The 26,395-nt window shown below is 46.2% G+C and overlaps 1 protein-coding gene across 4 annotated transcripts in view; it reads right to left on the bottom strand.

Annotated features, from left to right (window-relative positions):
* Positions 1-205: 205 nt before the first annotated feature.
* Positions 206-26,395, bottom strand: part of MORC2 (MORC family CW-type zinc finger 2) — a 43,641-nt gene continuing 17,451 nt past the window's right edge. Inside the window, exons 4-27 of one of the 4 annotated variants that reach the window (XM_055321827.1) lie at positions 26,111-26,179; positions 25,510-25,600; positions 22,201-22,309; positions 18,166-18,325; positions 17,942-18,053; positions 17,325-17,450; positions 16,637-16,716; positions 15,827-15,909; positions 15,186-15,271; positions 13,913-14,053; positions 13,662-13,816; positions 13,418-13,546; positions 12,814-12,919; positions 12,366-12,498; positions 11,017-11,091; positions 10,541-10,921; positions 9,823-9,954; positions 8,932-8,986; positions 8,373-8,514; positions 7,989-8,249; positions 7,805-7,898; positions 4,021-4,200; positions 3,826-3,888; positions 206-2,740 (exon numbers count right to left, since the gene is read on the bottom strand). In XM_055321827.1, coding sequence (XP_055177802.1) covers positions 2,672-2,740; positions 3,826-3,888; positions 4,021-4,200; positions 7,805-7,898; positions 7,989-8,249; positions 8,373-8,514; positions 8,932-8,986; positions 9,823-9,954; positions 10,541-10,921; positions 11,017-11,091; positions 12,366-12,498; positions 12,814-12,919; positions 13,418-13,546; positions 13,662-13,816; positions 13,913-14,053; positions 15,186-15,271; positions 15,827-15,909; positions 16,637-16,716; positions 17,325-17,450; positions 17,942-18,053; positions 18,166-18,325; positions 22,201-22,309; positions 25,510-25,600; positions 26,111-26,179 — 3,032 coding nt within the window. In that variant the 3' untranslated portion in view covers positions 206-2,671. Of the gene's footprint in view, positions 2,741-3,825; positions 3,919-4,011; positions 4,201-7,804; positions 7,899-7,988; positions 8,250-8,372; positions 8,515-8,931; positions 8,987-9,822; positions 9,955-10,540; positions 10,922-11,016; positions 11,092-12,365; positions 12,499-12,813; positions 12,920-13,417; positions 13,547-13,661; positions 13,817-13,912; positions 14,054-15,185; positions 15,272-15,826; positions 15,910-16,636; positions 16,717-17,324; positions 17,451-17,941; positions 18,054-18,165; positions 18,326-22,200; positions 22,310-25,509; positions 25,601-26,110; positions 26,180-26,395 lie in introns of all 4 variants that reach the window. The other 3 variants (XM_055321826.1, XM_055321829.1, XM_055321828.1) reach the window with 3 other exon arrangements.

Below are 26,395 nucleotides of genomic sequence, written 5' to 3'. Positions count from 1 at the left end.
TCCAAAATCAGAACTGCCGCCCTGCATCAGAGACACAAATGGCCAATGAAGGTCTCAATCTTATTTAAGTTAGTTCAAACCAACTCAAAAGTACATCACTTTCCACCTTTTAGATTAGTACACAGGATGGAAGAGACTGCATACTGACAAGTGTGGTGGGGTGAAATACATTGCTGGCAAGAGTTAAAGTTGGAGGTCTTTTCTGGACCATCTTAATATTTTTAATATTAATACCTACCATTTGACACAGCCATTTCTCTTTGGAGTTTACCATACATACATACATACAGATCTGAGTCAATAATACACACACACACCACATTCATCAGGGCATTTTTCGTAAATGTTAACCCAAATCTTTTTAAGTAGGAGACTCTTAATGGTACATCCAAGACAATGAAATGCTATGGGTTTTGCAGAAGAAAAAAGTAGACCCATATTGGCTATTCTGAAACAGGTTCCAAGATACATTGTGGGAAACAGGCAGAAACTGAACAGAGTGGATGTGTGGACAAGTATGGATATTATTCTCAGGGAGAAAATAGGGGTCAAGGGTGAAAGGGCGTCTTGCTTTTCAGGCTTTCCAGCCTTTCTGTACTGTTTGAATTATTACTGTATGCTGTGTCACTTAAAACCAAAGAAAGTCCCCATTGCTCCTCTGTATTCACCTGTTTTGCTGCCACTGTGCTAGTGACCCTTGGGCCACAGACCAGCCAGACGACTCCCTCCTCCCATGTCCTCAGACAATTTCAGGCGGGTCCCATCCCAACCAGAATGGCAGGAGCTCTGCCTGGGACACAGGCTGCATTCAGTACAGCTGTGACTGGATTTAAACAGCAAAGTGGTTACACCGAAGTTCAAGCTAAAACATTCTAAGAAATTGAGCATTTGTTTCTGTGGTAAGGAGGGTGGATACAGAAAAAGGAAGATCGTGATGAAGAAATATCTGAAATCCATTTAAAGCCACAGTGGTAGAAAGAATGAAGTAGAAGGTGCTAGATTTTACTAACAGAAGAAAACAGACTGAGTTCAGGAGTCTCACCAGCAAAAGTTTTATAGTATTGCATTTTGATTACAGGTGTGTAAATAAAAAAGGTGGGTATTACACCCTTTGATAAAAATGCAGAACCAACTTCCTATTAGATTCAAACAATAAGGTTTGGGGACAAACATGAACCACATGCTGCCTGGGATGAAGAGAGTGAGCTGGAAGGAGAGTAATCACCAGCTCAAGAAACTCCAAGGTTCAGAGAATCTTCCAGAGGAAGAGGCCAAGTTCTGAGTGGTATGTCCCCAAATAACCCTCCTCCAGGGATGTGGTTTGGGGAAGGCCCAAACCCACAAGTTGCAGGTGCTTCTGGGCACACAAGTGGGTAAAGACTTCCCTCACCAGCACCTCCCAGTCTCCTGCAGAGGCCACGGAGTGGCATGTGGGCCATGATGACCTGAGGTGGATAGATGGCAGAAACACACCCAGAAAGGTTTGAATCCCAGACTAAGCAGTACCAGGCCACAGTTCTTGTGCCTCTAGAAAACCCAAAGTCCCCAAATAAAGAGGAGAGAAGACAGTTGGGGAAAATCAAACCAGAATTTTTCCAGTGACTAAAGAGAAACTCAGCAACTCTTGCCTTTGTCTTTGACCCTGAGAAGTCACTTGAGGGACACAGCTGAATGACGCTGTGACTAGATGGGAGGGAAGGCATGGTGTGCTTTCTAAAAAGCTGCCTCTGGAGTCCCTGTGGCTCAGTGACCCCTTTTCCTGTCTAGCCCAGAGCAGGGATTGGTGGGGCCAGGCGGGGGGGGGAAACCGTAAAAGCAGCAACAGCAGCAGGCTCTCCAGGTCAGCCAGCACCATCTGAGCAGCGTGCTCCCTCCAGACCCTGCCAAACCCACCGGCAGAGGTCACCACCAGATCAGTACCAGGGGCACTGTCACAAAGGGCTTTTTCAAAAAGAATCCTTTGGAATTCAAACATTCATTCAGGGTACAGCCCACTAGAGTCAGATCTACTACTCCACCTGGACTCAGATTTTTGGAGTGGAAAACCTCACTATTCATGCATGGTTAACTGAGGAAATCACTGCCACAGGGAGAACTTGAGTGATGGATGGCGAGGTCGAATTGGAGGTCATGTCCCGGACCTGAGATGGGAGCTGCTCAGCATTGAGCCTCTATCCTGACCCACCGCCTCCAGGGGTCCCCTAAATCAGAGCCTCTAGGAAAAGTACCACTCTGGAGGGCTTGTTCCCTCCCCTACCCCTCAGATTTCAACATTGTTCATCCTCTAGAAGAGACCAGCCCTGCCCCTGGAGCCTCTCCAACTTATAGATGACACTGGGTTTACCACATCTTTAGGACCCAGGAGCCAAGAGAAGGAGCTTGGCATCCCGGTTCTCTGTCCTTTGCCCAGGAGTCACCAAAAGAAAAATGTATGATCTCACAGCAGGCGCAGCATCTTATTTCTTTTAAAAAATAAATATTTATAAACTTAGGGAGGAAGATTCAAAGAATCAGAGTATTTTTCCCTCCAAAAGCACAAATGTCTCATGTGAATCAAACCAAGGTAAGTCCACCACCCATGAACAAAACACCACCCCCCAAGAACTCTGCCTTGAAGGGCAGAGGAACTGATTTTTGTCTTGAGCCCCTTAGTCCCCTTGTCTTGAGCCCCTTAGTCCCCCTTGGTGATCAGGTCCTCGATGTAGGCATCCAGCTCATCATCTGTGTTGATGTCTATGTCCTGGAATAGAAGGAAGAAGTCAGGTGGGGGCCAGAAGGCAGAAGGGGGGGGGCACTTCCCCATCCTTCTTGCAGGCAATGGAGCCTGAGCCCAGAGTCCCCTCCACTCCCCCCTCCACCCTGGCTGTCAAGGCCTGTCCCACCTTGATCCTTCTCCCCCTTCCCATCCTCAATACACAGATGACGCCCAGATTTCTTGCTCCTGCCCTGCTCCTGCCCTGTTGCCCCAGGATCCTGGGTGCCTTAGATGTGTTGCAGGCTTCTCAAACTCAGTACACTCAAAACAGCCCAACTGCACCACCCTACCCCAGGCTGTGCCCATCTCAATATACGCCACCACCTTCCCTCACCCAGGGACTCAAGACAAATCAGAAGAATCACCCCTGTTTCCTTCCTTCCCCCCAAATATTACAAATCTGCCTTTCACGTGGTCACCAAGATTCAGGCCATCAAAATCTCTCATTCAGATAAGTATGGGAATCTCCTCACCCAAGTCATGGATTCTAACTTCCACCCCACTCCAGGACTTCCTATAACCAACCAACTAAATGTCTTAATCTGCAAACAGGATTGGGCCATACCCCTCCAGGGACAGCTCACCTCATACAGGCCCTGCCTCTTCTATTGCCTGCAACTCCCTGCCTTGAGCCTTAGGTCCTACCCTTTCCTCTGCCCAAAGCACTCACATCTTGTATGTAACTGATTCTACTCTCAGCTCAAATATCCCCTTCTCAGAGAGGCCACCGCTGAACACCCTAAGTGGCCTCTGTGTCTTCCTTCTCTTACATGAAGTGTTTTCTTCATAGAACTTCCTGCCATCAATAATTTTGTGTCCTTCACCAGTCTGTTGGGCCATGAGTGTAGGGACCATATCTTGTCTATCTGGTTCACCCAATATCCCACAGGAAACAAAGCAAGTCCACAGTTTTGACTGCATGGATGAAGGACTGAGACCCTAAAGGGGTACTCCTTACAATCCCAATCTGGGCGTCATCTGGAAAAGTGAGAATTTCTGTTTTATGGCTCGGAGGATTCTCAAACCAGGTTGTAAATCAGAAGATCTAAACAAGGGCAAAAATCTGATACCGTGGGTCTGGCTGGGATGAGGCCCAGGCAGCCGCACCACCTCCAGCCCTCCTGGTCAGGATGCTGTGCAGCCAGGGTTGGAACCACAGATTCCTGTGAGTGGGGAGAAGGGAGCAGGAGGTGCCCAAGCCCCCCTCCCTGAGACACCAGGTGGTCCAGCTGCAATGAGAGGGCTGCCTGGCTCACCTCCTGCACCTTTTGCAGGAGCGCCACGATGTTGGTCCTCAGCTTCTGCAGCTTCTCCTCTGTCTCTCGGAGCTTTCTCTCAGAAGTGCGCAGGCTCTCCTCAGAGGCCTTGGCCCGTGAGTCAGCACGGCTCTGGTAGGAATGGCACAGATTCTGGAGTCCCACTTCATACTGCTTGAAGTACTCTTTCTGTAGGGAGGGAACCCAGAGGGTAAGTGCATGAGCTTACAGGGGTTCCCAGGGCCTCTCTAGATGGGCTCCAGTATCCCTATGCAACTGGCTCTGTGAAGGGATGTCACAGACAAGGGATAAGCAGGCTCTCTAGCTCCAAAGTGGAAAAACCTGATGCCCATCTCATGAGGTTGCCATGAAGAAAGAGATGGGATCACCTATGTGAACCCTTCAGCCCTTGACAGCAAGCCATTAGTAAATGTGAGGGATGATTCTTCCATTGCAGTTGGCACGAGAAGGACAAGTCCTGGGATCCCTGGGTGGCGCAGCGGTTTAGCGCCTGCCTTTGGCCCAGGGCGCGATCCTGGAGACCCGGGATCGAATCCCACGTCGGGCTCCTGGTGCATGGAGCCTGCTTCTCCCTCTGCCTATGTCTCTGCCTCTCTCTCTCTCTCTCTCTGTGTGTGACTATCATAAATAAAAAATTAAAAAAAAAAAAGGACAAGTCCTTCTCCCAGCTGAATCACATGTTTCTAACTTCACCACAGTCCTTTTGGCAGCCCATCCTAAGTCACACCTCACAATGTCAGAACCAGAAGTTCTCTTCCAGAAATACTTATCAAGCACCCACCAACAGTGGATACCTCCAGATTTGTGTAGTATACTAATAAGCAACATTAGAATTTTTACTGTCTTTCCTAAGTACCTGAAATTTCCAAGGTGTGGAGTACTGATGTTAACTAGCAGTTTCTCAAGGCATGAAGCTTTTCAAACTTTTAAAAGCCAGAACAGTTGCTTCAAAAGAAATGTTACATGGAATCTAATTGGAAAAAAATCTGTGCAGTATCTATTTTCAAAACTCAAACTTACAACATCATTTACTCATAAGTTACCCTTGAGAATAACACCATTCTGATGAAAATGAATGGTCCTAGCTGACCACTGTAGTCTTATCAACTCGTGGGTTTATATGCTTCTATAAAGATGTATGAGCTACCTGGCATTGACGGCCCCTGACTGCTGTTTTTAAAAAGTGTTACTGGCAAGTACTTAACTTTGTCATTTACCTTACAATTTAGAGTATTATCCTATTAAACCAGAATGGCAAGAGAAATTTGAAGTTCTCCATTAAAAATAATTACACCGGTAGCACAAAGTGTTTAGGCAGACTCCAAAATATTAAAACTCAGTATGTCTTGAGCCTATGATTTGAGTTAGTTTTAACTCTTCATTTATTATAAATTTGTACAGTTATAATACTTTTTAAAAACATATATGTTTAAATCTAGTATTTGTAGGACTCCTGAGGACTTTATGAAACTCCCATCCAGGATGATGGCAAAAAGGATGATCTTTCACAGACTGACAAAAACATAATGAACATTAGTAATCTGTCTGTTTAGACCTTACAGTCAGCAGACTATAAAGTTGATGCACTGGTGGTATACTTCCTTTTACAAGCATAAGATAGCTAATAGACTCTTTTATTAGCTCAGATGCTAATAAAAGCTCAGATGCTCCTGGCTGACCGTGTTTTTGGTCTGAACAGCGAAGACCCAGTGGACCCAGGCTTTGCTCTGAGTCTGGCAACAACTTTAAACCACAAGCAACAAATTTGACAAGAGAATGCCAGGCCACCAACCTAAGCATCCTCATTAGTGGATTGTTCATGGGATTTGCAGAGAGCAGCTGCAGCCTCAACAAGGGCCAGAGCTGAGACACAGAGCTTTCTGAGGAAGCTTTCTGATGAGCTCTGCCATCCTCTAGCTTCCTCGGCCTGCACCTGCCCTCTCCTCTCATGGGAAGCAAGGCAGTACTGGAAGAAGGGCAAGCCCCATGTCCTAAAGTAGTAGTACCTGGATTCAAATCTGGGTTCTATCACAACAGATTCTTCACTTGAGCCTCAGTTTCTTCAACTCCTAATACTTCCTTTTTTTCTTTTTAGTAGAATGAAGATTAAAAGCCCTATCTCTTCCTCTCTGGAAACCATTAAACACACAGCTGCCACACAAGGGCCCAATATCTACAGTTTCAATTCTAGTTCTGTTCTCTAGAAACTCTTCCCTAGAAAACTTAAGCTATTCCAAACATAAACATATCTGTCCCACTTGAGGAAGACAACTCCCAGATTCCATCTGCAGCCCTAACCGTCCCACCCCTCCAAGTGCCCCATCCCCGATCTTGACCTGCGCACTGAACATCACCAAAAATGCAGATGGCCAGTGTTCCCAGCCCAACACAAATCACAATTTATCACCGCTCTTACCCCCACCGTTTTCTCTCCCAGTTAATAGCTTTGTCATCACTTCCCACAGGCCTGAGACACAAAGAAGTACATGGCCTCTGCCTCCTCCCCCATCATTTGCCTCCAGTCAACCAACCACCTCTGACATGGCCCTTTCACCCACCAGTCCACTCCCACCACTCTAACTCAAGTTCCCATTCCCTCATCTCCGACCCTTCACAACTCAACTGGCCCTCTTGCCCCGGCATCTTCCATCCACCCATCTCACCCAAACCTACTGCCATGAGAGCTATCCTCTTAGGGCAGGGTCAGCAGACTAGAGCCCCAGGCCCTATAAGCCTACCACCTCTTTTTGTAAATAGAGCTTTACTACAGAACAGCCACATCCATTCCTTTACAAATGGTCTACTGCAGTGTCATAGTGTTTAGCTGCCACAGAGCTGAAAATATTTGCTAACTGGCCCTCTAGAGAAAAAGTTTGTTTTTCTGCCCTAGACCAGGTTCAGAATGACAATTCCCCTGGCTCAAAACTTTTGCTGGCCCTCCATTTTATACAAGGTTTAAACCACCAAGCCCCTAAGATCAGACATTCAAAAAGTACCGTATCAAAAAAAAAAAAGTACCATATCTTGACCCTCAGGGCCCTCTTCTTCCCTAAATGCTTACTACATAGCCTGCTGCCTTGACCTGGGAACTTTCATCCCTCTGACCTCCTGCTCACAAAGTCGCCCTGCCTCAAATCTTCCCTGTCACTTACACAGGCACTTCAGACTGCTGCTCCCTCCCCAAGGCTGCCACAGCCCAACTGCTTCCATGGCACTTACTGCTCTCAGTCTCATGTCCAGCTACCTAGAAAAAATTCAGTCTCTACTGAATCATAAGGCACTTGGGAGGCAGGATTCTCTACTGCTGCTCATTAAGAGATCCAGCACAGGGCCTGTGCCACTTTAGCATAATAACACCCAGTGCTTACAAAATAACACTACCCACATCTCTACCTCACTGTAAGAGTCAAGTTTTAGGCACTTTAAGTCTAAGTTCTTCACTGTTGCCTGGGACAAGTTTACTCCCTCTGCTGGGGCAGAGGAAAACAGATACACTCTAGGAAATATCAAACCAGGCCTGCTGTCCCTAAGTGAGGACTCAGCCCCAGCATCTTATGGAACGGTGTGGTTGGCTTCTGCATACCACAATCATAGCCAGCTATGGCATTTTTCTACACGTGTTCTATTTCTCTCAGCAAAAGAGAGGCTGTGAGGGGGCATAGGGGAGGTGGGCAGCAAAATGGCGGGGGGGGGGGATGACACAAGAGCTGGCAATCACAATAAACATGAAGCTGAGGGGCCATGCAGAATAAAAATAAAAGGCTAAACTCACCAAAGGAAATGATATTAGCTCATCTGAATTCATAGCACTCAGCTCCTTCTTGGAGATGGGGAAACTAGGAGGCAGGAAGTACCGTAAACAATTCCTAAAGAAAGAAGAAGGTGGGAAGAGGAATTCAGAATAGCAAGAAGAAGGTAGAGAGCCAGAGTTAGCCTGACTGGGAAGACACATGTACCGGAGGATCTGGACGAGCAGGTCAATGGTCTCATGGTTGGTGCTCGGGGCAGTGGTGTCAGGCTCTATGCGGATGCAGTCAGAAGTAGAGGGCTCTGCCGTGGCTACAGCCTGCTGGGCCGCCGCCGCTGGCGGCGCAGGTGGTGCTGCCACCACTGCCTCCTCCTCCTCCTCCTCCCCACCCTCCTGCTGCGTGTCAGGGCTCTGGTACTCCGGAGAAGGGGGCTTCATCAGCCGCACATCCTCACTGCCTTTCTCCACCCTAGGAGGCACAAAGCACTTGTCATGTATGCCCCAGGCACCCAGGATGGGCCGCTTGCTGGGAGGCTGGGACAGAACCCCCCTGGCCTGGACAACTCTGTGGGCTTCTGGAAAGGGGCATTACCAGCGGTCTCTTGGAGTGGTGTCTGTGGGCACGTAGTCAAACTTCACCTTCCACCGCACCACATGTTTGCCCACTTCCACAGCTGTGACACGACCTGTGTACCACTCCCTGTTCACACGCACCTCCACGTGCAACCCTTTATCTAAGAGAATGATGATGGAGTGAGAGTCAAAAAATTAACGGAGTTCCCTACTCAGCTAGGGCCACCTAGAGAGGCAGTCCAAGGACTTGCTGGGACAAGAACCGCTAAATGCTTGCCAGTACTTTGCCAGGAACATGGAGCCCAGCCACCCTGGTCTCCTTCCCCATCTGCCATGAGGGTGCCAAAGAGCAGCAGGATAAGTGACTGCCAGAAGTGCAAGCCAAGAAATTTGTGCTAAAAATACACATAAGGGTGTGCTATCTTCAGAATTCTTCTCAGGACTAGACTTGGAACCACTGCTACACAAGAGCCCAGAGCCAGGAAAGCCTCCAAGAACCTTCAGGATAAGTTGTTGCTGGCTGAGGGGCCCCGCTATCCCCTTCCCCCACAGGCTGCCAATTACCTCCCCGAATTTACCTTTCTGAGCCCTCTTATGGTCAGCTGGGTCCTCTTCCCCAGCACTATCTGAGAGCTGCAAGGAGAACAATGTTACAGTGTTAAAAGCATCCCCAGTGTCCCTGATAAGCATATTTTTGCATGTTTGGCAATCCAGGGTCATCAGCTGTCACTTCATGTTGTCTTATGTGACTTTTTTTTTTTTTTAATTCATGAAGACACAGAGAGGGGCAGAGACACAGGCAGAGGGAAAAGCAGGCTCCATGCAGGGAGCCCGTTGTGGGACTCGATCCCAGGACTCCAGGATCACACCCTGGGCTGAAGACAGGCACTTAACCGCTGAGCCACCCAGGTGTCCCTTATGTCACCATTTAAATCTCCATGTCTCACCAAGAGCTGCTCTCTAAATCAGAACCTTGAGTGTCAACCCTTCTGCCACCTTTATAAACAAGACAGTATGCAAACGAAAGTCACAGACACAGGGATGCAAAGGGTTTCAATCTATGTGTGACCTCCAGCCTGTGATGAGAGCCAGAAGCCAGTCTCACTCAGAAGCGTGCCTGACACCATGTTTCTAAATCACCTGTGTGACTAAGATCCTACAGAGATGAACTGGGCTTCTGGAAGGCTCAAATCAAAACAGAAACAGAGCTGGGGGCAGCCCGGGTGGCTCAGGGGTTTAGCGCCATCTTCAGCCCAGGCTGTGATCCTGGAGACCCAGGATCGAGTCCCACATCAGGCTCCCTGCACGGAGCCTGCTTCTCCCTCTGCCTGTGTCTCTGCCTCTCTCTCTCTCTGTGTGTGTATTCTCATGAGTAAATAAATAAATCTTTAAAAAAAAAAAAAAAAAGAAACAGAGCTGGTGCAGACTGCAACCCTGAGGAGGTTTTAACCTCACCTGGGACCACCTACCTCATTCAAGTCCTTCTTTTCCTCCTTCACAGCAAACTTGCCCCGCTTAGACCTTTCTTTCCTCCTCTCAGCCTCTTCCTCGGCTTCTTCCTCATCAGAGACCCCAAGAGTCCGCTTCCGACCAGGAATGGTCTATAGCAAGAGGAGAGGGAATGTGAGGGGCCCTGTCAGCCCTTGAAGTGCAGAAGATTCCATCTGGCCTAAAGAAGCAGTAACACTTGTGTGCTTCTCAGTTACCCCACGGCTGAGCCTCCCCTGACATTACTCAGTATACAGCAACCTCCTGGTCCCTGTGCCCACAGGGACCTTTGCTCAAAGCTGTCATAGGGGGAGCTTCTCAGTTTACTTCTCCTTTAGCCTCTGTGGCACCAGCTGTGACCTCCCTGAAACATGCTGCCCACTGCTGCAACCCACCACGGCTTTCACCAGGCTGCCAACCTATGCCCATACCACAGAAGCTGGTGGAGGGAACTTAAATTTATGGCAGATCAAAACACAAAGGGAATACTGAAGAGCTCCCTGGACAGGAAACCAACATGCTCTGTGCCCTGACCAGAGAAAGTCCCTTTGATTATTGAGACTCCTCCTTAGGGGCAACAGGAAGCTTGAGGTTTGGTGATCTCCAATAAGGCTCCCCCAGTACAGCTTTGACACAGCCTGATACTGTTCCTACACCACTGAGGGTAGGCTTGGAGCTGGAAGAAAAAAAGCATCTCACTGGGGAGAGTTTACTGGGTGGCTCTGGCTTCTTGACTACTGGAGTCTTGATGGCTCTGGGAGCAGGGACCTCCCGAGGGCTCTTGGCGTTGGGTAGCAGAGATGGTGACAGTGGCTGCACCATAGGAGTGGGCCGGGGCGCAGTCTTAGCCGGTATGTTAGCAGGCTTTCGGGGTGCCTCAGGTGGCTGCAGCAGCCTGGATGTACTGGCCTCCTCCCGAGCTGCCAGGGTAGAAGGCTTAGGGGTACTGCTGATAACAGGAGCCTTTCGGGGCTGGCTAGCTGGCCTGGGAGCCTGCAGGGAAGGAGGTCTGCTTGGGGCATTCTTGATCACAGCAGGTAAAGGAGGCGACCGAGGACGCTGAGGTCTACGTGCAGGTTCCTAAAAGAGAACGGAACAGAGTGAGAACACTTATCCTAGGACAAGACACCTAAGGAAAAGTCACCACCACCACCCCCCCACCTTCTGGACTTTACCTCTGTAGAAGGTCTGGTGGTCACTTCCAAAGGCAATTTCTTCAGGTCAGCTTGGGAGCGGATAGGAGTGGTTTTCTGCATGGCAAAAATGACGAAGTTGTTTGCATATCTTGGTACGTTCAAGCAAACTCTCTGGATCCCTACTGTGTCTGGGACAGTGGGCAAATAAAAAAGAAAACCTAGACCACAGTCCTATTATAAGAGATTCATTCTCATTGGAGAGACAAAAAAAACACTAAATCATCAGGATTCTATGTGACTAATCTAGCAACTGAGAGACCAGGAGAAAGTGTCAATGGACTAAATTCCTATAAAAGAAGCCAGAAAAGTTAGGAAATGTGTGATAGAAAAGGCCAGAAAGGACAAGTGGGATTCAGTAGGCAGGGAGGCAGGTGTAAGACATCCAGGTTAGTGCAAACATCTGCACAGACACAGAAGCCAGAAAAGAAAAATCTTTTTTTCTAATAAAAATGATAGAGGAGGGGGATCCCTGGGTGGCTCAGTGATTTGGCGCCTGCCTTTGGCCCAGGGCATGATCCTGGAGACCCGAGATCAAGTCCCACATCAGGCTCCTGGCATGGAGGCTGCTTCTCCCTCTGCCTGTGTCTCTCTCTCTCTCTCTCTCTCTCTCTCTCTCTCTCTCTCTGTGTGTGTGTTTTTCATGAATAAATAAAATATTTTTTAAAAAATAAAAATAAAAATGATCAAAAAAAATAAAATAAAATAAAAATGATCGAGGAGTAATACCATAAATATGTCTCAAAAACTTGACAAATCAATTAAGAAAATGAGAATAAGCTATTCTGAAACAAATAGCTGAGTAAAAAACTCTCCAAATCAAAAATAAGAAATTCAAATCATAAGACGTATATTTTTGCCCGTCAAATTTGCAAAAAATACTTTAAAATAAATGTACTGCTTACAAAAAAAAAAAAACCAAACTAGTACATCTCCTGGAGAATAACTTGGAAGTAGTTATAAAAAGCCACAAAATTTTACAAACACTTTTTACCCTTTCAAATTCACTTCTAGAAAAATATCCCAAGTAAAGTATGCACTAAAAAAAAAATGTGACATGTCATGGCACAGGATTTCCACTTTATTACATATATTCATGTGTACACAGGCAATCATAAAAAGTTAGAAGGGTATTGTCAGTTAGTGGTGGTTACCTCTATACTAGAATACTTATTTTCTGACCACGTTGGAATACAAAAAACAGCAGTTTGATTTTTAAAAATGATGATCATGGTGTATACTCAAAAACCAGGGAGCCACTGAAGGTTCCTGTTCCATCCCAGAGAGACCTGACACAAGCTGGCTTTGCCCACTACCCACAACACACGCACCTGCAGGGCCTCTAGCTTCTCCTGCTGTTGGCGAATTTTCTCTGTCAGCTGCTTCTGCTTCTCTTCTTGTGTCTTCAGGTCTTTTCTGAATGTCCCCAGGGGAACCTTCTGCTTCTGTTCAGAAGCCTCACATCTGTAGAAAGAGAGTGTTAGGGAGGTTGTGCCAAAACAGGACCCTAGGTAGGACATGTTCCTTCCTCTTTAGCCAACCCATGCTTTCACCACAGCAATGACCTCAAGGTTCCCAAATGTACAGAATTAATACTCACTGCAGGACAGACATCTATTCTTACTTCCAGAGCACTTATTATTTGCAGCAAGACAGAGACATGAGGATATTAGCACTGACCTCAAGATGCACAGCAAATCATTTACCCAAAGGGTAGAAGGAATACAGTGGGGGGAAAGAGAAGATACCCACAATCTCCTTGTTAGAGCAAGTGCTCACCGGTCCTGCTCAGGATCAGGGTTCATGGAGCAAACCCAGGTATCAGGGTAATCTTTTTCCACAGAACTCAGCTGGAAGGGGAGGGTTCGCCACTTCAGACACAAATCTATGACACAGAAAACATCCCCACAAACATCAGTCATGCCTGCTAACAGTATCTATAAGCAGGTTCTCAAGGCAAAGATGCTCCCAACTTTCCATGCAAAGATCTTTACTCAGGCTACAACCCTGCCTTCCTTGCAGAACAGTAATTCTCAGTGATTCCAGCAAGAATAGCCACTTTATATTGTGGATTCTCAATGTTCCCAGCCTCTCCAGCTCCTCAAAAAGGATACTGGCTCAATCATCATTCGCACCATTAACAATGTGGTATCAAACCAAGTGAGGCTTGGCCAAGACACCTTCTACCTCATTCAGGAGGGACAGGTGGGACTTGACATAGCACCAAGACTGAGCTCCCAGGGCCATCACCAAACAGACTCATCCCCAGTGGGACCAAAAGTCCATGAATGTCAGTCAAGTCAGGAGGCCCGCAAGGGGAAAGAGAAAAAAGGCTCATGGACTGTGGTGGAGAGTCAGGAGGAGGTTCCGACCACCAGCTCACCACACTGGATGGTGGTTGGGATTTCCATAGCTCTCCGGCGCTTGTAACGTAGCTCACTGGATGGAGGCTGGTTCCAGTTGGCAGAGAGGTAGCCAAACTCATCCCAGAACTTGATGATTCCCCTCTGGGCTGGAAAGCAAACACCCACACAATATATCAGGAGGCAGCTTCTCACTCTTCCTAAATTTACACCATTGGGCACTAAGAGTATCCTAAGGTTGGAAGTGAACAGAAAGGTAATTACCAATGGCAATGTCCTTCCAATACTGTGCCAGATGCTCCCCCATTGCCCGCAACAGGTGCCGGTACTCCTTGGCATCAGCAAAGTCCTGCTTGTTGTGTGTAGGTTCGAGGACCAGGTAGGGCACATCAACAACCCCAACAACCCCACCACATGCCCTACAGGGAAAAGATGACAGAGCTCTGTCACCCCACTGACCAAACACATCCTGTCATCTGCCTAGGGCTGAAAAACTCTCCTTGGGCAATACTCACATGCCCCCTTCCAGCTGTGGGCCCACTTTCTCATACATCTTGATCAGGCGGCTACAGTTATAGATGAACATGCCATCCAGGTCCCGGTGTTCAATGTTGACCCCAAAAACAAAATTCAGTTCCTTAGGTTCTTTAAGTGCTCTGAGAAGACACAAGATGAATTTAAGCAGATCAACCCATTAACACAAAAACACCATGGTCTTTAAGATATGCTAGCTTAAGCTTAAACTTGAGACACGTTAAGAAAAAAAACATGCAAGTTTTGCATTTCCAGTCAATGTGTAACTTGTTAGATTTGATAGGGATACGGTGCTGCACAGTGACTCTACGCATCCCTACATAAAAGCATAGGACTTTGGCTTCTGGTTACAAAACAGGATGGGTTTAAGTATGAATGGGATACTTTGAAGCTGCTGCAAACCTCTGGAAAGATAGTTACATGGTGGACTAAACACAAGTTATACCTACTCCACTAATGTGACAGTAGTTAATTTTAAAAAAGTAAAAAATTCACCAGAACAAGAACATCTAGAAGAGACTCTCCTGTGATAAATAACAAAATCATGGAGCTGAAAAGAAGATGTATGAGCAGTGCACTGACTCAGAAGAATCCGGAAACCTATGCCTGTGGCAGGAAGGCCAAGAAGCAGCAATGCAGGAATTGAAATCCAGAGACCTGAGAAGCTCCAAACATAAGATGAGACATGGAGATAATCTAATGAGCCAGGATGACCCATTCTAGACGAAAAAGGTCCAGAACTCAACCTATGCATTATTCCACATTTGTATCCAGGGGTAAAATATTAAGAGTAGATATTACCAGATGGTACAAACATAAGCGAGTTTTAAAGTCGTATTTCTTAAAAAGGTATGTGTTTTATAAGTTTCATACAAATAAGCATTTTATAAATCCTTTAAATGAATAGAAAAAAGAAGAAAAGAGAGGAGAGAGAGAAAAAAAGAAAGGAAGAAGAAAGAGAGGGAGGGAAGACAGAACGGGAGTTGCCAGGAAAGAAGGTCTGGGTTCTCTACCAGGGATTGGCCCCACTCTGCCTTTTCCTAGCTCAGGAAAAAAACCGGCAGTGGGCATTTAACAAGCATTTGGGATCATAACATCAATGGTGCTCTCAAAGCAATCGTTGTAATAAAATGGCAACCTCACACGGTGGGGAGAGATTCCCCAAGCTCTTTAATTGTCAATAATGAGTGCTATATAACTAAAAAAAAAAAAAAAAAAAAAAAAAAAAAAAACAAAGCCAGCCCTGGCACTCACCGCTGTTTGGCCTCCTTGATCCGCTTTTTGACATCGGCTTCTCTGCGCAGAGTAATGGCTGTGTTCTGGACCTGCCTCAACATCACCTGAAAATGTACAATGGCACCAGGTGAGTGGAGGAGGGGCTCTGGGCCGCAGCAGTCAATATTATAACAAACATCTGAAATTTCTCATTTTAAATCACATGGATTCAAAACCACACTTAAGAGATTTACTTCTTTAAAAACTCAAACTGACAAACTCAGAAGCTGTGCTTCACTTGACTAGGCTGACTTGAAGGAACAAACACTCCAACTGAAATAGTAAGTCTACAGAAGTGTATGTCAGAGAGTGGTAAAGAGAACTGCTCAAACCCCTTACCTACTGTGTGTGACCTGGGGCAAGTGACCAACTGCACTTCAATTTCCCTTTCCATAAACTGAGAATACTACCAGTGGTCACTTTATATGGTTGTTAGGATGTTGAAATAAATGATTGGCCAAGATTCTGCCACACAGTGTGTTCAACAGTGATTACGGAAACATCTTAACATCCCATTTTTCAGCTTTAGAAGGAGTTCAGGACTAGCCTGATCCCAGGCTAGCTCTGGGATACTAATGCCAGAAATGCTAGAGAAGAGCTGTACAGATCAGGGGCCTTACCCTTGAGTCTCGAGTAAGGTCTCCACCTAGGCGAACTTCTAAGGTCCGAGCTTTGCTCTCAGCCTCCCGTGCCTTCTCCTCAGCTAAAATCCAGAAGAAATCACAGTGAAGAACACAAAGGTTCAAAAACACTCAGTCTTCCATCCTGAATGCCACAGTATAGCACTTGCTAAACAAGATGTATGTACACCGCCAAGGAACAGGAATGCTAGGAGAGCAGCCTCCCTGGCTGGAATGCAGTCAGTACAAAAAGGAAAATCCTTTTGTTTGGAGGCCCCAAAGAAAACAGGCACTATTTATACTTGAGACATGTTTTTTAAACTTTACAAATGAACCAGAACAGGTCAAAAACTACCCAAGGCAACAGAGTTACATCCTCAGCAGGAGCTGGATGTTATCAAAGTCCTCAGCCAATCACTCTCCATCAAGCAGCCAAGAAGCCCTGTCAGCATGAGAGACCTTGAGATTTTTGCCCTGCAGTCAGGAAAACCAATTTCACAAGTATTTGGGCCAGAGGATAGTGTGAGATTCTTCACTCTGGGCAAGCCAAGGAACTGACACTGTTTTAGATAAGTCCCTATAAATGGCTGATGAAGAGAAAGTAGAATCTGGGGAGAAAAACTGCTGAAAGGATTGGCATGCAGGGGGAGGGGTGCAAGAGGAACTAGACCAGTGGTTCAGGAGAACAGTTTGCCTCTGGATGCTAGACAGAGCTTTTTGTGGATCCTGCTTTGGCCACAACAAGTATTCCCCGGACAACCCCAACCTGATCCCCCTCCTGCCCAGTGAGGGTGGGGGTTCGTGCATTACCAATCCGTGCTACATGCTCAGCTTTCTTCACCTCCTGCTCTGCACGAGTCTTGAAACGGCTTGATGTGTACTTGTACATCCTGAACAGGGGAAAAAGCAACCTGAAGACTCAAGCAGCAGTGGGGTAGGGCAGCAACGTGAGCAATGCGGGAAGCACCCTGCCTTCCTGCCTCCTCCCAAGTTACACTGTACTCATGATGAGTTAAAAACAAAGTTATTTTAGCAAACAACTCAATTCCTTATTCCACCTGCCCCTTGATCCCATCTTTGATAAGCAACCCCACTACTCACCAGGTGTGTCATTAATCCCACAGCAGAAACAAATCTCAGCAATCAGCCAGGGCCTTTGTTCTCCTGTGTAGTGTCTATAGGCCCCTTGGCCCTGAAGCTGAGAGGCTCAGACAGTTCACTGTGCCAGGCAGAGCACCCTCCATGTCACAGAAGGCACTCATACTCAATGAGCTTCACGAGCCAACCTCCACAGCTCATCAGCCATCTGTGTCCCTCCCTCAGGACTTAGAAGTTTCTACGCAGTAAATCACAAGGAGCTTAAAGGCCCAAATGCAGACAACACTGTCAGAGCCTCTTATCATCACTCCCAGCATCACTCCAACAATGCTCCAGACATATGCCAAGGCCCCATCCTTAGCTCAAGGGAAACAGCAGACCAGGGTGGGCAGGCCCCTACCTGGGCTTATATAGGCAGCAGGAGAGCCTCTTGGTCTGCACCTTGTGCCCGTGGATGAAGATCCGCATCCGGGGATCAATATAGAGCACAGCTGCATAAGCGCGGAAGGAGCGCCGCTCTGGCTTCCTAGAGGTGGCAGGAAGAGAAGTGCTATCACCTACTCTACAGCCAGCTTGACCAAAAGTATGGCAGGACAGCCTCTCTGGGGGCTGTCCACCTCACATCTTGGCTTTTCTCACCAGCCTGAAGGGCTGCTCCCTCAGTGTGGGCAGCATACCCCTCACATCACCAGCATAAGCCTTCCACAGACACCAGACCCAGCCCGACCACCCTAAACCCAGCAAATCCTTTCCCATCTCTAGGCTTAGTTTCCAAATCAAGGAGCTGGAGCAAGAGATCATCAATCTTTTCTTTTGACTTAGCTGAGGAGCTGCTGTCCTGTTCATCCTCCTACTTGTAAGAAAACACTGAGTGCTCAGCTTCATCAACTCCAAGAACTGAGAAATTCAGGAAATGAGCTCCCTCCTCTTTCCCTGAAGTCTCACCTTCTAAGCTCTCCCTCAGAGAGAAAACGAACATCAGTTCCAAACCTTCCCTCCCATTCCAGCCACACTCACGTGCCCTCTGGGGAAGTCTCTGCCATCTGGATATCTCTTGGATTTGAGATTATGTCTAGCTCTGGCTCTCCGTTATCCATGAGTTTGAGATTGAAGATGATCACCAGTGTTCCTGGGAAACAAATCCTCCTTTCATCCTGCAAGGCACCCCCTGCACATCCCCATACTATTCATGGCTCTGGAGCTCCTGGATTCTCAGAGCTGTAGGTTCAAAGCCTACTTACCACTGTCCCCAGGAATCTTCATGAACTGAGTCATAACTTCCTCCTCATTGCGGAAGGGAGAATACTTGTAGATGAGTTCTGTCTCGATGGCAAACTTCTCCACGTTGTCTGTGACAGGTTCCCGGGTCCGAGCATTCCAGGTGGGCAACGGAACTATCACCTATGGAGAAAGCACAAGCAGATGCGTTAAGGGAGGACCCAGAACAGGTTTCTCCCAAAATGTGCTCCGATCTTGTTCCTTTCTCTCCATAATGGCTCCACATTGCCCCAGAGAGGAGGTCCAAGCTTTGCAGCCTACCACCAGAGACTCTGTGGCTTCTACCCCTTCCCAAGACTCAGCCTCATAGCACCAGGTCCTCTGGGATATGCTGATTTATGCCCGGGGGGTCCCTGCATGGGCAGTTCCCTCCTTGGGATAGCCCTGGCCATTCTCCTTACCTGGTAATAATTCTACTCTTTCTACTATTGAAGAGATACTTGTACTTATCTAGTGAATCTGAAGATACATATATACTGACAACTCATCAATTCCACTCCCAGGTTATAACCTAGCAGAAGCTTCTGTACATATGTACCAGCAAACATATAAGAGTAACAAAAATCTCAAAGACTGGAAAAGTTTATTACTGTATATTTATACCGATGAAATAGTGTGTAGTAGTGACAATGGACAAACTAACAGCTACTAGCATCAACATGGATGAATCTCAAAAAACAATGTTATATACAGACTGCCTGAGTGGCTCAGTCAGTGTCCAAGTGTCCAACTCTTGATTTTGGCTCAGGTCATGACCTCAAGGTGGTGAGATCAAGCTCCGTGTTGGACTCTGCACTGGGCATGAAGCCTGCTTGAGATCCTCCCTCTCCCTCTGTACACCCTGTACTAAAAAACAAACAAAAAACCAGTGTACATGAAAATGGCAAAAAACAGGAAAAAAAAAAACCCACTGTATGTTATGTGCCCACTATATAAATGTCATAAAACAGACAAGATAAAACTATTATTCAAGAATGCATATATAACACAGATACCAAACCTATAAAGAGAAACACGGAAATGATCATTACAAAAATTACCTGAAGGCAGTTCCTTCAGAGGTGCAGTAAGGAATATTACTAGTGAGGGGCACACTGGGGGCTTCTAGTATCACTCCACTATGGCAGCTACCTGGGTGTTCACTTTATAATTATTCTCTCAACTGTACCTGTGTTTTAATACACACTATTCCATATTACGGAATAATCTATGTTTATGTTTTTAAATATCCTACCTGATTGATAGAGTGATAAAATTGCACCTCAATAAAACTGGGGGAAAAAATCCTACTCTGTCTTCTAAAACCCCACCCTCAAGTGCCACACCCAGAGGCTTAGATGTGCTCCTCTCCCAGACAGCTGCCCACAAGCCCTGTGGATAGCTGACTGCTTGATTCCCTCTGTAAAGCTAACCAGTCCAGGCACCCCAAAGGTTCAAATCAAATTGCCCACTCTGAGGAAAAAAAAGACTCTATTTTAACAAGTGCCAGAGTGATAAACTGTTAAGGGTTCTGAAACATTTTAGTTTTTTCTAAGAAGCTTTCTGCCTAATGGTATTCATCCCTGGAGCTGGTTTGGACACATTCCTACCCAGTCAAAATGATCTTATTTTGAAATCTTGGCTGAGTTTGCACTAGAGTACAATCCAAAATAGTGACCTTCAAGCACCAAGTAAGGAAAAAATTTCAACCTAGCTTTTTTACCCGGGGAACTGAGTTCCATTTGTGTTCTGTGAATGTGTACCTTATTCTGCAACTCCCATTCTTCACAGCAGCCCCAGGTGACAACAGCATTACTTTACACAGCATACACTTCCACTGGCACCCATCCTGGCCATCAGGACACTTCTTTAGTTTCAATGTCACCACTCCCCTGGTTTTCCTGTTACCCATCTGGCCACTCCTATCTCTTCTGTGGCCGCCTCCTCTCCCTAGGGGAGAACATCCCTGAGATCTCAGGTGCTCTTCTCACTCTGCACACTTTTAGGTAAGCTCATCTGTTACCAAGGATCCCAGAGCCCAGGCCTCCCCACAAAAGCTCGTGACCCAGACTTAACTTTCCAAGTCCAGGAGAAAACTGACACTCTTCATCAAAGAGTAGGATGCCCCTCTCTTCCATTCTTCACTAGCTCCAAACAGTCCACCATGCCCCAGCTGCCACACTAGAACCTACATCATTCCCCTTTCCCCCTCTCCACTAATCAAACACCAGATTTACAGGCCCCACATGTCAAAGAAATGACAATTCTTCCTAGCTCTCTCACCTTCCTGCTGCAGTCCTGGCATGCTACACACAGCTAGGGAATGTTAACTTGTCTACTCCAACACCTGTCTTTTCAATCCAGTTACCACACAATAACCAAACTGATTCTTTTTAAGAGAGAGAAAATACGAGCAGGTAGAAAGGGGAAGAAGAGAGACAGAATCTAAAGCAAGCTCTACACCCAGCGTAGAGTCCAACATGAGGCTCGATCTTATGACCCTGAGATCACAACCTGAGATGAAATCAAGCCACCCAGGTGCGCCCTGCCCCCCACCAAACTGGATCTTTTTAAAAGGGAATCTGATACTGCCACGTCTTTGAAGGTTGCTGTTAGTAAAATCCCGCACTCACCAAAGCCCTGAGATCAAGCCTGACCTGGCCCTGCCTGCTCTCCAAGAGGCCACCACCTTTCTTCAGGTAGCCCCTTTGCCAAGTCCCTTCCCACAGCACATATGAGCCCTCAGGACCCTGAACACACCATTTCCATGAACTTGACCATCCTCCTCCCACTATCCACAGTCCATCAGAAAATTACTGAAAACCGCAGCCTGGACAAAAGTTCTTTTGCCCCACCTTATCCCAGGAGCCTGCTTTTTCCAGCTATAGCACTTCTCTTACTGCATGCATGATAGATGAACTGATACAGTGCACCAAAAAGGCAAACAAAAACACTGGCTTGCCAGTGTTTGGTGGTGGAAAAAAGACAGCTTTTCATTCCCAATATGAACTAATATGCTACGATTTAAGCTCACACCTAAACAGGGCCAGCACGAATTTAATCACAGCTAACCAAGAGAGATTAATCAGCTTGAAACCCTGATTGAGTTCTCACCTATTTACATGACATCTGTGGATTTCTGTCTGCAGACCCTCTCAGACCCCTCTCTAAAGTTCTGGCCACTTCTCACACATGAAAGGAAGAAAAGAGTCCAGTCTGAGGCTGGGCAGACTAAAGCTGTCTCTGATCTCCACAATGAAGAAGCACAGACTTCACCACATCAGCTTTGTGGATGTCTGAACCACCACGCCGCAAAGAGAATCAATTGAGCATGTGTTTAGCTTACATAGTTAATTACTGAAATGCTATAAAATCAAAATATTCTAGATTCATTAGGACTTCTTTCTAGCACATCAATGATGAGCTGGGGCTAAGTGTCATCTATCATTTAGCAAAGAGCTTACCATGATGTTTTCCATATACTTACCTGCTTCACTACCTGTCCAGGCCCTACAGGTATCTGACTCCACCTTCTGATATAAATGATTAAATCAACATATTTCTTCAAAAGGAAAATACCTTCATAACACATTCCACAAAATCACCAGCGTATGGAAAAAACAGTCTATTCCTATTATTAATTCTTATTACTATGGCAGGCTGTGATCTCTACCCACAGTCAAGTTAAAACACTCCACCTGATAAAGCAACTCTTCATATTAACACCCTGCCAGACTGAATTCAGGCTGCAAGTCTAAAGAAGATACAAATCCAACTCTTGGTCCCTGTCATTTAATGGCCTCATTCTAATAGGACACCTATTCTCTGAAGCTTTGAGATTTTTATCTCCTCTCACACTAAGAGGTCTGCCTAACCCCTCAATCAGTTCGACTAACCAGCTAATCCCATAATGGGGCCATGGCTGCAATCCTGCAACCCCAATGAGCCCAGCATCACAAATAACTTAGGCAGACTAGGAAATGCGAGATGATGACTCAGACCACAAGGACAGAACCTACTTCATCAATGCCTTCCTCCTCATGAAAGGTCCGAGACAAGAAGAGGCAGGTCATGGTGTCTTCCTTCTTGGTGAAGAGTATAAAATCCTTCCCAATGCGCATTGAGCCCCTGAAAGGAAAGCAGAAATGGGTTATTCTCCCAGGGATTCAAAAACTCATCTGAAAAAGAAACAAATTCGCTCTCTGGACATGAGTGAAATTACCTTTCGAAGGCTCTCCTCAAGGCCTCCCTCCTTCCCAGGACCCTGAGATGATGAGGTCCACAGCCCTCATTTCCTCTACTCTTCCATCAGTTTTTGCTGTCCCTGACTCTACTAACCCACCTTACAGGGCTCCCTCACCACCCTTCTTGGACACATTCACCACAGATCATCAGCCCCAAGTTAGTCTCGCCCCCAACCTACTGCCACAATGGTAAGTAATTCTGCTGCCCATGCATCAGGTTCATCTCAGCCACACAAGGGCTGCTGTACTCTTTGAGCCACCACCAGATTTCCCTCCAGGAATCAATACCCTCAACACATCATCTTCCACACTGACCACATCCAGTTCCCACCTGATCCTTCCACTGTTGACACAAACTCCCTTCTCATTCAGTCATCAAATGGCAGCACCATCAAGGGTGTAGCCCACAATCTACTCTTATAAATCCTCAAAAAGAAACCAGTATGACCCTAAGGCTCAGCCAAATATAAGGGCTAACCATACACAACACAATTCTTAATCACAGTTTTTAAGAAGCCTATAATTGGCTCGTGTCCTGTAACTACAATTACCTTCTCTCTCAAAACTGTTTTGCCACCTCAAGCTCATTATGCCATAGGCAGTCCCTACTTTTACACAAATGGTTTCTGGGAAATGTGCCTTGAGGCTGGGTTCCACAAGGCGAAAGTCCGAATGGAATCAACCGCTTCCTTCCTGTTTGGCCACATTAAATCTTCTGAGGAACAGGCAAGAACAGGCCTTTCTGGGCAACATGGAACAGGGCAGAAGTTCTAACAGTTCATTACCCACTGAACAATAGGGCTGTTTAACTCCTTTCTTCTGAGAAGCTTCTGGGGCTTTATGGTTGTTATCTCATTAGCCTTCATAATACCCCAGGGAGGGGATGGCAGTGGGAAGCCTCATTACTCTCTTCTATGTACGAATACAAACCAGGTTGGCAAGCCAAACACATAAATGAATGCCATGTCCCATTTCCCCAAATGCTCAGGAAAACGCCCAGGACACTATCCAGAGACACCCTGGGGGCTGCCAAGTTCTCTTTCTCCTCCTCCAGTTCCAAAGATGCTGGCAACACTCCTTCTGACAGATTTCACAGCCCTCCTCCTTCTTCTCTGAAGCTTATGGATAGCAAAATGAGGCACATTACCTTGTTTTCTGTCAAAGCTTGCTCTTGCCCGAATTTGGCAAAAACTCTCACTTTGTGCTTCTTTCTTCCCTCTTTGATCCTGACCTGGGAGGCTGAAGAGCAACAACCCCAAAAATGCCACCTCTCTGCTGGTTTCATTGCTTCTCAGCCCTATTCTCACCACAAATCACTCCCTCCTGAAACTTTTCAACTTCTGAATTGGTTTCAAAATAAATACACTTTCAACACTAGATGGCTCCAACTCAATGAGTTCTTTACAAAACTCATTCTACTAAAATACGCTAATGACAACACTCAACTTCCCGGTCTTCTAAGCATGGTCAGAGTCACATTTTGTTTGCTCCTCAAACTTGCTCTGTAATAGAGAATGTCAGAGAATAGGACCCCATTTTCTAGATTAGAAAACAGATATTCAGAGACATGAAATAGCTTGCCTGAGGCCACAGAACTGCTAAGACCAGGTAGAAGGAGGCTGGCCTACAATCCAGATAAATTGGGGCTTCATCTTTCACACTGACTCTAAGAGACCTGTTATTGGGGATTTAGGGCACTAGCCCCAGAATCACCAGAATCCATAGACTCCTAGGCCCTACCCTAGATCTAGTGAATCAGGCCAGGAAACTGAATGGTGAGATCAAAGGAGAAATAAAACAATCCAGAAACTTGTCTAAGGCTCTCACAATAATGGGAGCATTTAATCCTTAACTTACCTGGCATGTATTACACTCCCAATTTACAAAGGAGGAAGTTGAGGCTCAGAGAAATAATTAAGTGGCTGAGATTTGGAATTTAATTTAATAGGACTGAAGTGAGATGGACAACAGCTCCAGCTTTGCAGTAGAAAGACCTGGTTCGTATCTCAGCTCTACACTCGGGCAAATATTTTTATAGCTCTAGGCAAATCACTTCATCCCCATAAACCTCAATTTCCTCATTGGAAAATGAGAATAAAAGGATTAAATGAAATCATCCAAGTAAAATTTTTAGCATAGTGCCTGGCACGTGGTAAGTACTTGTTATTACCATTTGGTTTCTCCCCTGAAAGACCAATTAAAAAGTCCAGGTACCATGTCCCTAATGTCTTTGAAAGCACACTCTTTCACTGCTACACATCCAAAGCACGCTGCATATGAGACACAACTGATTGTTGACTGACCAAAGCACCACCCTCTCTCAAAACAACACGTTTACTGGAAACGGGACTCAGAATTCCATTTGTACAAACTCCAATTCCACTAAATCTTATTCCATCCAAAGGTATGTACAGCTGGAAGTGAGCATTTCAGAAATAGAAACCTTTCTCTTGGGGCTTCACTCAAAATCAGAACAACACATTCCAAACACCAAACAAGTGGGAACCAAGGGTTGAGAAAGACCCAAGGGATCTGAAGACATTAGGTAAGTCCCTGCTACTGGGTCTAGCAGGACACAGGAGGAGAGATCATGTCCTCTGAGAGGGAGGGTTCAGATCTCTCTTACTCACCCTGGATCCCCCAGTGCCTAGGCTCAAAACATGACATGTGACAGGTGCTCAGGGAACACTGCTGGGAACACTGCTGTGCCATGAAGCAATTTCTCTACCATCTCAGATACTTCTAACCCTGCAAAACAACCACTTGCATCCTGAAACCATGGGGTAAAAGTAAGAATTTTCATCAGGAGGAGAGATGTGGTTCCAGAGCACATTGCCAAGAGAAACCTACAACTTGTTTCTCTCACCCCAAATGGTTTAGGCTGTTCATACTTCCAATCTGTAAGGAAAACTTGGCTAAACAACAGTTACTAAGTCCCCAAACTACCACTTCTTTCTGATTTTTCTTATGTTTCAGAGTTATACTGACTAAAGGATAAGGAATAGAAAAATTTCCATTGTACAGCAGCAGGAGAGCATGCTTGATTTTGTATTGAGTCCTATGATAGGCTTCTAGTATACTTACGATTTTAATCCATTCCCATACTGCCCAATCTGGGTGGACTCAGGTGTTCGCTTGGCTGACTTCCCAAACTGGATCACACTGGCAGCATCACCTAAAGTGGCAGGCACAAAAGAAAGTGAAGTATTTGCATTTCTTCCCCAGGATCCTCACAACTCAAAGGTCTGAGCCTTGTTAAATCTAAGCAGGGCTGCGTGTCTACTAAAATCACTTTCCAAGGAAATTCACGACCATGAGGCAAAGGGAAGCAACCTCTGACCGGCCTGTCAGTACCGCCTATCACTATGACTTTCTTGTTACCAGAACATGGTATAAAGGCTGAGGGAGGCCTCTGTAGTTCCAGCTCCAGGATGTTGTGCAACCATGTCAAGAAACAGGTAATCTGACTGACTTTGGGTTGCCATTCATATACTATCTACTATACTAGGACAAGACCTGGCAAATCCATTAGTGGAATTAAGCCTGAGATGTTGCAACAGACATCTCTCTCTCTCCAGGTGGATCTTCTAGTCACAACGGTAAGGCAACAGAAAAACAACACAATGAGTATTCAGGAAAAAGAGTTACATCCTCCCCCAAAAGCAGTAATCATCACATTACTTACTTGGATCCATTCCTGCTCCATCATCCAAAAAGCAGAGCATAAATCCTCCTCGAAGGTCCTCTCGCCTTTCTGTAAAAGAAGCAGTTGCTATTACCGCGAAGTTACCTACCAGAGGGTAGCAACATGGGTAAGGTCAGAAGAAGGTGGATCAATTTAACATCTGGGTCCAAAGAGATTAGGACAAACCTAGCTCTTCCTTCTAATAGCCCTAGCTGGTAAATGTCAGGGCCCTTACTATCAAAGAAATACTTGGTCCACTAGACTAACCACACCTAGGACCGCTGA

The sequence above is a fragment of the Nyctereutes procyonoides genome, unplaced genomic scaffold, assembly GCF_905146905.1.
Source record: "Nyctereutes procyonoides isolate TBG_1078 unplaced genomic scaffold, NYPRO_anot_genome, whole genome shotgun sequence".
NCBI classification, from domain to species: domain Eukaryota; kingdom Metazoa; phylum Chordata; class Mammalia; order Carnivora; family Canidae; genus Nyctereutes; species Nyctereutes procyonoides.
The sequence above is the reverse complement of the archived record's forward strand: the minus strand, read 5'-3'. Positions and strand labels throughout refer to the sequence as shown.